We start from the raw sequence: 13,221 nt of genomic DNA on the forward strand, positions 1-13,221 counted from the left end.
TCCAAGGCATAGTGTGAGTTTGCTTGGGCCTCAGCGTTGTACGTGTGTTTATACGTGTTTGATCGCGCATGCATAGTACAAAGCTTAAGAAAAGGCATCACAACAACCGTGTTGGTTTGTATACGTATTATACGTTTGTAGAGATTTTTCATCATTTTTATAATAGAATTCTTCATAATTGAATTGCAAAAGTATATGTTTCTTTTTAATTTGAAGTAGAAAATCGTTAATTATTCTAATAATTACCTATACACAACTTGTATCAAAAATTATTGTAAAAAGTGTAAAACAAAATTTAATGAATTCATTTTTAAAATACTAGTTATGGTTTTGGGAGATTCTGTTTGTCGGATGTATTTAATTGCTAGTTCTATCTATCTCCCTTCATGCACGGGCGTTCTTTGGAACTGAAGTAGGCCCCATAAAGCTACCTTGTAATTAATAGATACATACACACATCTACGCCTCTTTCCCGTAGGGGTAGGCAGAGACCAATTCTTTCCACTTGCTACGATACTTACATACGTATTTCGCTTCGTCCACTTTCATTATTCGCTTCATATATGCTCTTCGGTTCAGGGTACTCTTGACCTGGCCTTTTTTGAAGACGTCCCTGATTTGGGTCTCGAAACTTCCGCCTAGGTCTACCCATTCTTATACCCTCCATTAACACTCGCCTTATACACTTTTTTCGTCAATCGTTCTTCACTCATTTTCTCGACATGGCCAAACCATCTTAGCATACCTTTCTCAATTTTTGTCAATACATCTTCTTTCAGACCACAACGTTTCCTTATCTTTTATTATTACCTTATTTCTTATCCTGTCACTCAGATTAACTCCTATCATACTTCTTAACGCACTCATCTCAACTGTATTTATTCTGCTTTCATGTTTCTTCGGCCGTACCCAACTTTCACTTTCGTACATGAGTGTTGGAACCAACACCCCCTCATGCACACCCAAACGAGCTTGGTTAGACACCTTCCGACACTTCATAAAGGAGTGCATAGCTCCATTCACCATGTTTACTGCATTCACTCTTCTTTCAGTATTACTCTTACACTTTCCATCTCTTGTAAACTTTGAACCCAGATACACAAAACTCATTCACCTGTTCAATTTGTTCATCTCTAATCACGATATTGCAGTCTGTCACTGCCTCATCTCTTTCAAACACCATCTTTTTTATTCTCAACTTTCGTCTTCTTTACATTCATCTTCATTCCCTTTCTATTATAATATATAATGTCTATGTTATTAATTTTAACCATAAAAGTTAAAAAAAAAATGCTTTTATATTAAATAAAAACCACAGATTTAATATAATATTGTCAATTTATTTAAAAAATGATTACAATGACTATGAATAAAAATCAATAAAAACAAGAATATTTCATAATAATGGTAGATAGCAATCCTTAGAAAAAATAATTATAACAATATCGCGAAAAGTTCAAATAGGTTTTATATAAGTTATTTGTAAACATAAACAATAATCTTGTAGCGCTAAAGCCTCATTTCAGTGATTTCATACCGAACATTGGACATATGTGCCGAATTCATATTAAAAGGAAACATTAGCACATAAGCTAATACTTATAATGGTTTTAGACTTAGATAATTTATATGCCAAATAGAGCCTACTTTTAGGCAACGCATGTCAACAGGCAACGTTTGTTACTTTGGTGTGCGTGCATTGCTGAAAATAGAGGCTAACAGTTCGCCGCTATTTTTTTCGATGTGTTCACAGCTGTCACTGTCTATTAGTAGACGCATGAATTATTTAAAATTTTGATATTATTTTCAAAATATCTAATAAATTATCATAACTCATATAAATAGATATAATAAAATACTTTAAATATTGTCTAAATAATTTCGTATATACATATTATGTCAGTTTCACTGATATTCAGTTAATCAATGAATATGTGTTTCATGATTCGATTCTATATTTTATACAACATCATAAATTTTATAAAGATACAAATCATTAAATTCATATAAAATATTATTTTTATAGTTGTCACTATAGACTTACAAAATACTAGCGTATAGATTAACAGACCGTGCGAGACAGAAGAACATAACGAGATAAAAAAGGAACGCCAATCAATTGTGACTGTATTGCTGTAGGCCACGCTTGGCATTAGTATTTTGAATAGTTATTCATTAACTAATGCACACATTATTGTTATGCCTACTACTCGGCTTAGTCGAGTTAGTAAGTCTTGTGGGGCGATGTACATGATTTTACAACAAGATCCGTGAAAATGTTCAATGTATTACGATATTCAAAAGAATTGTTAAAAAGTGTTTGTGTGGTAAAGGTTACTATAACATAAATGACCTTTCTTAATGATTCCACAGATTGGGAACGGAGCGACCGCACTGAGGCTATTAAATAATAAGTTTAATCGACAATATTACTTTGTAACCATATTTTTTGATGGAAAAAAATTCTGCTGAGTTTGTTGCGGCCATTCTTCTCAGGACATTTTTCAGTTTCAATAAGTGATATCACATCCTATTTGAATAAAAATATTTGAATTGACAAAATTGGTCACTGATTATCGGGCTGTCAGGTGATCTATACGCTAGTGTAAGTCTATGTTTGTCACGAATACTCCTGCCACGCAGTAATACAATTCGCGAGCATCCCTTATCGGATGTGCTCTACACTCTACAGTGAAACCCCGAGTGCTCATAAAAGCTGGCTTCCAAACTCCATGATCTCTGAGACAGAAAAAATTAAGTCATACTTAAGGATATATTACGCTGAAATATCTCTAATCAACATGGTTAAATTGTAATTAACCAGCCTTATCGATGGTATAAGATGATATAAGGCGTTAAGGAGTAGCCAAAAGAGTACTACCGGCAAAATTTAATCGTGACCCAACTCAATGTCATGTTCCTAGTTCCTACCCTCATTTTAAACAAGTAGGAGATGTATGTTCAAGCTAATTTCGACCTAAGTTATAGTTTTAATGATTTGACATCATGAATACGTTCTATAATACAAAATGGAAAGATGAATCGTAATTTTCAAGTGTCAGTTTTGTTTTCAAAATATTAATAAATACAACAATATATTCATCAAGTTCCGCCATAATACACCATAGACAAGTGTTAAACATAACAGTGGTTGATATGTCATCAGTCAAACTACATGTGATTATAGATACTACAGTATACATATAATTTAAATGATTAATACTTTTTTTATGGAAAAAGGAGGACAAACGAGCTTATTAGGAATTAGAGGAGGCTTAGGAATGTATTTATGGTCACCTGGTGTTAAGTGATCACCGCCGTGCAACGAACTCTTGCAACATCAGAGGAATCATAGGAGCGTTGCTGGCCTTTAAGGAAGGTGTACACATTATACTATTATTATTATTTATACTTATTTAAGGAACATTATATTCGTATCAAAACTATATTTATTGATAATTTTGCATTCATTATAATTATCTTTTCAAATCTTGATACGTATTTTTTTATTTCAATTAAAAAGTAATAAACGGAACGCGTTACATGGTTTGAACTTTGAACTTTCAAATGTTTATGTTATTTTGTTGTCATTCATCGTAACATTGTTTTCAATGTCATGACTGTTTATTAGCTGTCGGTTTTCATGTGCAATTATACTCGCAAACGTGTTACTAATTATTGTAGTATACATTTATTATCCTTTGCGTCTAGTCAGTCAATTTCAAAATGACAACTTCTTTGACATATTTATTTAAAGCAGGTTAAAGAGCTAATATTCAAGAATATAAAACACCATAAATCATTCGTGTACAACAATTCCATAAATTTGCCGACATCTATACAGATTTTTTTTTTACTTTGTGTTACTCTTAATAAACTTTACAATAAAGGGTACACCACAGTCGGCGAGATGGACATGAAGTAAATGCCAACTAATAACAAAACCATATCCATAATACTACCTTATATATAGTATTTACTCTATATGTTATATTTAAGGAATGTATTTATGGAATTGCAATAAATTGAAATTAAAACCAAATGCGTTTACTGCAATAATTCACCACTGTTCCCTATTTGAAAGGGCCTGTAGGTTTTTATTCTATGTAACCAGTAACACGTTTGCGTCTAATCTGTTGGAATGACAAGTTCGTTAGTTTTTTTATGTATAGCAAACTTAAAGAGCCAATGTTCACGAATATAAAACACCAAAAATCATTCGTGTACAACAAAATCGATAAATATGCGTCTATGGATAAATTGGCCTAATATGTAAATAAAATGTCTTTTTCTTCTCATAAAACAGTACTTAAAAATTGTAGATAATAATTTGTGTGCATGTGGCGAGTTTGGTGACCTGAACCATATATTTTATAATGTCCAAAATATAACCGGGATTCATTTTACCAGAGCCATATTCAGTGTCATATCCCACTTTCGTTAACATCGTTTTGTCTTCTGATGACCTTGTGTATATCTTCTTTCCTCCTATATCCTATATTAAATCATATAAAGTTGTAAATATATTATAGTATAAGAATTCCATTCTACATTGTTTTCTCCTACCCTTTCCTGATCCTATCCAAAATTTTGTAACCTTTTTCATAATTTTGATTTTCTTGCGTAAAAAATGAAAATGGTTCAAATAAGTATTTCAAACTACCTTCGTCTTTGTTAGACTGGCGCTTGACTACTTTTAAAACCACATACGAACTTTTTCAAGACATTAATGTGATGTATTTTAGGTGCACACTGCGTGGCAGGATAATTAGCAGATTGTATCAATTAATTTACTACATACATTCAATTATCACACCAATCTCTCTAAACAGCAAAACAGAATAGTATGTATTATAATTCATTAATTTCGTGCCTCTATTGCATACGAGAGACTTAAATAGCTTAATTAAAATCTTGTAACGAATGGACTATCTCTGAACTATAATATTCATTGTGCTAAGCGGTACTTGGTGCATGGCCATTAGCTTCCTAATCTTTTATAACGAACAAGATAATTATGCGATGAAAGTGAAGGAGAAATGATCTATTTGTTCAGGTATAATAGTTTGTTACTTTGAAACACTTTCTACAACTTTTGCCAAAACAAAACAATATCTTCACATTTTCTATTCTAGTTCCGTACATGTTTAACCATCTAATATTCTACGTAGAATACCGACACAGTGCATTTACAATAATTTATCTCTCCTCCGATGTTTCTAGAAATTGTGCGTAAACGTCTCGAGAACATTCCCCTTTTTCGTTGAACTTATATTTATAGTACGATCCATCAGCGCAAACAACTGAAAAAAATAGAAATAAAAATCATTAAAGCTAAGCGCTTAGTACGGTAAAAAATCATTGCGAACCAATATCGTTACTCTGGGAACGACAGAAATACACTTAAATCCTTTAAACACTGCGAAAATAAATAGATTGCGACTTAAAATTTTAGATGAGAAATCTTACATATATTTTCTACCCTATGAAGCAGAACTGAGCTCCGCGCATTGCAAAAAAAATTGTGGTTTGTCGACTTGATAGTTTTGATGATGTCCAATATTTCTCAGGCCACACACAATCGGGAACACCAAATTTTTGAATATGAATAGATATCTACTGATTATGGTTTTTTTAATGTATATTTTACAATAGGTACATTGTAATTGAATAAACTTTAAGTTTGATAAAACATTGATATTTCGAAAGATCATTTATCAATAATAACAAAATATTTTAATTAATTTTCTTGTAGTTTTGTTTCGATTAACTGGGACTGGATATAATCGTTATTAATACGCTTTTATTAGCTTCATACGTATGTTAGTATGTAAAGGAATCTTTGAACATGATTTTGACCCCCTTCAAAACGTCGGATTAACTCGAAATTTGGCATACTTATAAAGGACCAATGACAATTCAATATAACTACAAAATGAAAAACAAATAATAGTTAAAAAAAATACGCTATTATAGAAAATTCCACTAAAAATACAAAATAAATCAAGTTTACAAAAACACGATATGGATACAATAATTTATGCACTTCACAGATGTCACAATTATCCGTGAAGGGAATTCACAGCGTCTGTGAGTTTGCAAAGGTTTGATTTTTCAAAGATTAGAGATCTTAAATGCTTGAAATCATTTCCTAACACCAGCAGTGTTGCAAGAAAGGCGAATTTTGTTAGAGTTCACGTTACAACTATTTACGAGAAATCATTTTCTAGATAAAGAAAAGTAAATACATATACTTAGTGTCAAATGTCATAAATATAGCTGGTATATATAATATTATTATGACTGTTTCGTTAAACGGAGAAACGCTGGAATTGCTACATTTCTTGGCATTACTCGTGATTCCAAATTATTCTAATGGGGCCCCCATATGGAAGAATTTGCTATTAAACATTCTGCAGCATACACGGTTAAAAGATTAGACAATCATTATTATCATATATGGTATATTTTTATGGGGCAGTGCATCCGATATTAATACTATTTTTGTGCTGCATAAGAGAGCCATTCGCGCTTTCTATAACCTAGGTTCTAAAGAACTTAAAGAAATTCTAATTATGAGAATATAGTATAATAAATAAATAATTTATAAAAGTTATGAGGTGTTTCTTCGCCATTCTAAGGTTTTCTTCAGAAAAAGAAAATTCTTCAGGTTATTACACTGAAGATTTTTAATATTTTTGTAACTTATGTTAGTGTTATTCAAATTCAAATATTTTTATTCAAAATAGGATGTGACATCACTTATTGAAAGTCAAAAACTACCACCCATTCCAAAATTAATGCCTCAGACCTGAGAAGAACGCGCGCAACAAACTCAGCGGGCTTTTTTTTTCATCGAAAAAATATGTTTACAAAGTAATATTGTGCAATTAAACTTATTATTTAATAGCCTGAGGGTGGTCACTCCATTCCCAATCTGTGGTATCATTAAGAAAGTCATTTATGTTATAGTAACCTTTACCACACAAACGTTTTTAACTATTCTTTTGAATAACGTGATACTTTTGTTTTGAATATTATCTGGGATCTTGTTGTAAAAGCATATACATCGCCGCACCAAAGACGTACTAACTTGACTTCGCCGAGTAGTAGGCATTATAAGTTTATATATATATGGCTGTTCCTGGTTTTAACACTATGGTTATGACAGTTACTAGCAAATTCACTTATGTGCCTATGAACATACATGACACTATCAAGAATATATTGAAAAATTATTACTAACATAGGTAACTCAATCCAGATATATTTTTTCTTAATTGACTCAATGGATGTACTCTATGTATTAGGGGATAATAAACAGACTATATGCTAAATTCCGTAGCTGACTATTATGATTGTCAAGTTTGAAATTAGTACATCATTCGCTTAGACTAATTGCTTACCAATTATTGAATTCTTGTCGACACCGAAGGCACAGATACAAGGTGGGCCGTTTGGTATTGTGAACTTGCAAAAACTCCAATTACTTGAAAAATACTTTGGTAACAGATATGCAGTTGCTAAGTTTTGTTGTTTGTTTAGCTTCTCCTCATCAAGGCTAAAAACATGAACTGTGCCATGATCTGATGCTACACAGAGGTTTGAGCTGTTATGATTGAAGTTAATACAGTAGATGGTAGCCTGAAAATATGAAAATGAAATCACTACTTATTATAAAACAAAGTCCTCCGTCACATCTGTCTGTCTGTTCGCGATAAACTCAATATTAGGATAGTGTGGTTCTCGAGGAAGGTTTTAGTATATCATTTGTTAAGTGGTTTACATATTTGTATACATTAATGATACATGTTGGAGGTGACGGAAAAAACAGCCTCTGCAAGCTTTCAACAAAAATCCTGTCTAAAACCTTTTGAGATTTAACAAAATAATGTATGATGGAATTTTGAATGATGATGATTGATGATGAATCTTATATAGGTCTACATACAAGTCTGCAATGGCATATAAAGACAAGAACAAAATATTTTAATTAAATTTCTTGTAGTTTTGTTTGGATTAGTGTCTGGGACTGGATATAATCCTTATTTTGTTAAGTTATTTAGTTTTAGTTTAATTGAAACAAAATAGCATATTTTCTCAATGTTGTGGTAATGTTTCTTCTTCAAAATCTCACATCATACTGACAATTTACTTGGTAATGGCTTGAGGGGTATAGGCAAACATGCCCTTCACTATGTGTCCAGAAGTAATTCATCCAAATGACTTATATTTTACATATTAAATGTAGAAATTATAGATAAGTAGATAATTATAGTAGGTAGTATATTAAAGTAAATATTATTATATTATTGAAATATTTTTTATCCTCTAAGAAAAATAGAATAATAACAGGAATTTCTTATAACTGAAACATTGAAAGAGGTTATTATGAAAAACCATTTGTAATGTCAATATTTTAAATGATTTAGAATTGAATGTCTTTTATGCAAATGATCTTGTGTGATAATGACTGTTACTGTAAGTAGAAGATCCCAAGAGGGATCAACCTTCATTGATCTGAGTACCAGATAAATAATCATATTTTAGCAAAAAAATGTTTCTATGCACCAATAGGGTTAACATAAAAAATAGGTAATCAGATCAGTGAAGGTCAATCCCTCTTGGGACCTCTACTATAACATTTTAGTCCAGTCATTATAGTAAGTTCACCTCGGTATTCGAGATACCCAGCTGTAAGTCTATAAATACTTGTATATTGACACCGTTAAATTTTTCTCAAAACCTACATATGGTAGGGTGTACGCAACCATTAAATTTCAAGGGCAAAGGTCACAAAAATCGTTTTTTTGCGCTTTTTTTGTAAATATCTCATTTCCTATGGGTTTTTAGTTATTTTTATTTATTTTCAATATTGTAGATTACAAAATTCTCTACAAATTTTGTTTAGGATTTTTTTTATACGGTGAACCGTTTTCGAGAAAGGGGGCGGAGAGAGCGCGGTCACAGCATCACTTCAGGTCAACCGGTGCCTCCGGTCGAAAACACGCCATATATAGTTGATGAACTATCGATAAATCAATGATTTTATTTATTTGACAATTTTTATTTGAAATTTAATAGTTGCGTACACCCTACCATATGTAGGTTTTGAGACAAATTTAACGGTGTCAATATACAAGTATTTACAGACTTACAGCTGGGTATCTCGAATACTGTGATTCTTACCTAATTTAAGCTTAAATGACTGGACTATTTGGATTAATTATTTAACACACATTTATATGCTGGTATTTTTTAAAACTACCAAAAGTAACTTATTTATCAGTAACTATTACAACATGTACATAGAAAAATTTATCCTACGAAAATAGCAAATCTTTGACAAACTTTGTTGAATTTAATTCATAAATTGGTAGGCCCCCCTCCCACTTACTGCCAACTGGTAGAATTCCTAATGATACACTTTCTAAGTATTTTGTGCAATATTTAAGACAAGGCTGTTTACAAGTTTAATATTATATAATAATTCTGTTTTCCAATATAACAAAAACTAACTACACTTTAACAATCTCTTAAATATTCTACATTGCTCTAACTTTTTTGGTATTTATAAAATAGTGGTATTTAATATAGAGATACAGCAGTTATATGTGATATGTGTATTTACCTGATTAGCACCCCTCCTTAACTCTGCCAATTTCTGCCTAGTAAGTGTATGAAAAACTCGTATTAGTGTCCCTTTGGTTGAAGCTGTGGCCAGCCTTGTTCCGCCAGCATTAAGGGCTAAGCAGCTCAATGGGGCTTCATGTGCAGGTATGAGGTGACCCTCTGGTGCATTACTTGTGCCCACAAAACTGCTTAGTTCTACGCACTGGTTATAAAAATAATAATTTTAAGTTATAACTCTGAAAAATGTTTAATTATTTAACATGAATTAATACTTCACCTGAACATGTCCAGTCTTACGACTAGGGTATGCCAGCAAGGCACAATTGCTATTTGGACACACAACACATAAGCCTCTTGAATTAAGGCATGTCTCAAAAACATGAAGGAGTTGTGGTTGAGCAGTGAAAGAATATACTTTTATAAGATTTTCTAAAAATAAATAAAATGTTAGGTATGTGTGCTGCTATTATAGTTATTGAGAGAATATATTAATGATAATTTTAAGTTTTGTTTACCTAGGACTACAATGATTCGATCTCTTCTTAGCTTTACTGCTTTAACTGCAGTGTTGAAGTCTAATGCTATAGCATAATCTTTTTTCAAGTCATCCCATATTATAACTCTATTAGGAGGATAAACTGGTGTCTTTCCGCCACCTACTAATGCCATATAGTTACATCTAAACAACATTTCTACGCATGCTAAGCCTCCTTCGCCAAAATTTTGTCGTTCCTTTTCCTTAAGAGGATCACTGTTGAAAACTCTGAATCCATTCTCTGTTCCGCAAGCGAAACAACCTGAATAGAAGGTGAAGGTGAAATAATTATCTTTTAATAAACTGTTTCATATAAACAAAATAAGAACTGATAACAAAAATACACAATACCTTGATCTTGGTTGAAGCCGACATATAATAAACCGTTTGTAAAGCCATTTTCTTCTGATAAATTCATTTTTCACGCCATAAAACAAGAAATTTCTAAATCAACAAGAACTAATACAATAAAAATATAAGGAAACTGTATGTATCGTCAACCATAATATTTTTATTTGCGGCAAGTGGCAACGGCTACTGAAGTTGACATTGGCAAACAAACATGACACTTGAGTTGACAGTTATTATGCACAGAATCGACAATGGTGCCTAGACACGAGTATATCCGGGGTCACTGACATATGTCTTGTAACTTGTTATTTTCTGGCATTAGTTCTAGTTATTAAGTGGACATTGATTAAAAACCAAAAAATATATCTCATAATAATATGGAGTCATGGCATGTTTCGAAACGCTTGTATGCGCGGATTAAAGTGTTAATATTCTTATGACAATTTAAAATACTAAGGATATAATGCCAAGCGGGGCTATATGTTTACAACCTGTCAATAAAATCGGCTACAGTAATAATAGATTCGCTTACCATTCATTTCTATCTTGCTGTATCTCTGTTAGAGATATTCTGCTCTCTCACACGCTTTATGTGTCTTACGCTACTTCATATAGTGTAGTTTTATGTGATGAAGAGGATATTCGTGTACATAATTTTAAATGCTAAATGGTTATTCTTTGCTTTAGGAACAAAGTATACTGAAAGATAGGAAGTTTTTGTCATAAATTTTCCAAGCTCTAAGCGACAGATATGCTTCTTCAGACACCAATATTCTACTCTCCATGCGAAGCCGGGGCGGGTCGCTAGTTTTGTTTAACTTCAACAAGCTGTTGCGTGTGGCAACCCTGATAGTGCTAAAAAAATTGTTATTTGGTGGAGTTCTTATGACAATTTTCATCATGCTCGCTTAAATGTCACTGCTTGTGGCGGCAACGTGGGACAGGTCGTTCCCTTCCCTAAAATATGGTCGAGGGAGGCGATGGCTGGCCCATGCGTCATGCTCGTGAACGGGCGCTACTTGCGGTGGCAGGATGATCCTGTAGCCGAAAACTCTGCTTCATGGTTTTAAAATTAAAAAATATATTTTTTATAATTGCTCTTATTTTTACGTATTAATTTACTTTTTTTTTTGAGTATTATTGCTGCATCACTTTACATATATTGTAGATGAAATGATTTGTGAGCGAGTGATTGTCAGAATGAGTTTCTTGCCACTTCTTCTTATAAAGCTCAACCCTCAAGGGCGGTGGGAATATAAAAAGAAAAGTCATTTCCTTGACCTGCATGAATGGAGTGATTTTGATTTGATTACCCTAAAGGATTGAGCTTTTAATTACTGTTAGTAAAAATATAATATTAATTTACAATATTAATTACAAGTTTAAGCAGAATTGTCAAATTGTAAGCAGAGGTATTTGGTGAGTATTGCATGATATGTAGATTAGGATTCTTTTATTGTTGTTTGCTTGAGTTCTCGCAACAGGTTTCGTCATGCTCGCTTAAATAACAAACAAACCACAAGCGCCGTAAGTATTGAAGATGGTCAGTTTGGGTTTCGACCACAAGTCTCAACCGACATAGCTATATTCGCGCTAAAGCAGGTTGTCGGTTACTACAAGCAGGGAAACACTGCAGTCTATGCGTGTTTTTTAGATATAAGTCGCGCCTTTGATACACTCACGATCAGTTGTGGAAGAAGCTGCGGGACACAAGTGTCCCTTCTGAGATTGTTGGCCCCCTCGAGTATTGGTACCGTAACCAGACCAACAGTGTCAGATGGGGCTCTGAACTGTCAGACTACTATCAGCTCCCATGTGGAGTGAGGGAGGGGGGGCTTACCTCTCCTGATCTATTTAATATCTATGTGAATGATTTGATCGGGGAGCTGAGCAGGACTCCGTTAGGGCTGATGTTGGATCAACGTTGGAGGGCGTCAACAACCTGAGCTACGCTGATGATATGGTTTTGCTCAGCCCCCCAATAAAAGGCCTGCGAAAACTCATCAAAATATGTGAGGGTCATGCGAAAGAGCATAATCTTACATATAATGTAAATAAAACAGAAATGATAATATTTAGATCGGGATAGGTGCCTCAGAATATCCCCGTTGTTTGCATTAACGGACAACCTGTCAAGATAGTGGACAGCTTCAAGTACCTTGACCACATTGTTTCGTCCTGTCTCAAGAATGACGCAAATATCGAGCGTCAACGTAGGGCTCTTTGTGTGGTGGGAAAATTTAACCGTTCAGCGCCTGACGTGAGAATTACTCTCTTTAAGTCATTCTACCAGTCGTTTTACACGTGTCAGCTTTGGACTAATTATTCTAAGAAATCGCATGATGGCATACGAGTTGCCTACAATAACATTTTTAGATTCCTGGAGGCCTGAAACGTTCCTGAAGCGCTTCAGAAATGTACGCGAAGGCTAGGATTGATTCGTTTAATTCTATCCAGCGTAAAAGAATTGCATCGTTCATGTCCAGGGTTGAGACGTGTAATAAAGGCATTATCAGAAGTCTGTCTGACAGGCTGATGCTTTCAGCAATGTATCGACGCTGGGCAAATATTGCAACCTAGTTTCTATTTGTAATTTATATTTTTGACTTTATTTTAATTACATATTTTATACTGTCTGTACTATGTATCAAGGGTCTGAAATAAAATATTATTATTATTAAATGTCACTGCTTGTGGCGGCG

At 33.2% G+C, this 13,221-nt stretch overlaps 2 protein-coding genes across 2 annotated transcripts in view; one reads left to right on the forward strand and one right to left on the reverse strand.

Annotated features, from left to right (window-relative positions):
- The window catches only part of LOC126966939 (WD repeat domain phosphoinositide-interacting protein 3), a 226,287-nt gene extending 215,599 nt beyond the window's left edge, over positions 1-10,688 (reverse strand). Inside the window, exons 1-6 of the mRNA XM_050811252.1 lie at positions 10,520-10,688; positions 10,149-10,430; positions 9,911-10,062; positions 9,632-9,835; positions 7,407-7,644; positions 3,298-5,303 (exon numbers count right to left, since the gene is read on the reverse strand). Of these exons, the coding sequence (XP_050667209.1) occupies positions 5,200-5,303; positions 7,407-7,644; positions 9,632-9,835; positions 9,911-10,062; positions 10,149-10,430; positions 10,520-10,586 (1,047 nt within the window). The 5' untranslated portion in view covers positions 10,587-10,688 and the 3' untranslated portion in view covers positions 3,298-5,199. The remainder of the gene's footprint in view (positions 1-3,297; positions 5,304-7,406; positions 7,645-9,631; positions 9,836-9,910; positions 10,063-10,148; positions 10,431-10,519) is intronic.
- LOC126966952 (kinesin-like protein KIF19) overlaps positions 1-13,221 on the forward strand; it is a 426,172-nt gene that overhangs the window by 319,005 nt on the left and 93,946 nt on the right. The gene's annotated exons all lie outside the window — the stretch shown is intronic.

The sequence above is a fragment of the Leptidea sinapis genome, chromosome 11 (assembly GCF_905404315.1).
Source record: "Leptidea sinapis chromosome 11, ilLepSina1.1, whole genome shotgun sequence".
NCBI lineage: Eukaryota > Metazoa > Arthropoda > Insecta > Lepidoptera > Pieridae > Leptidea > Leptidea sinapis.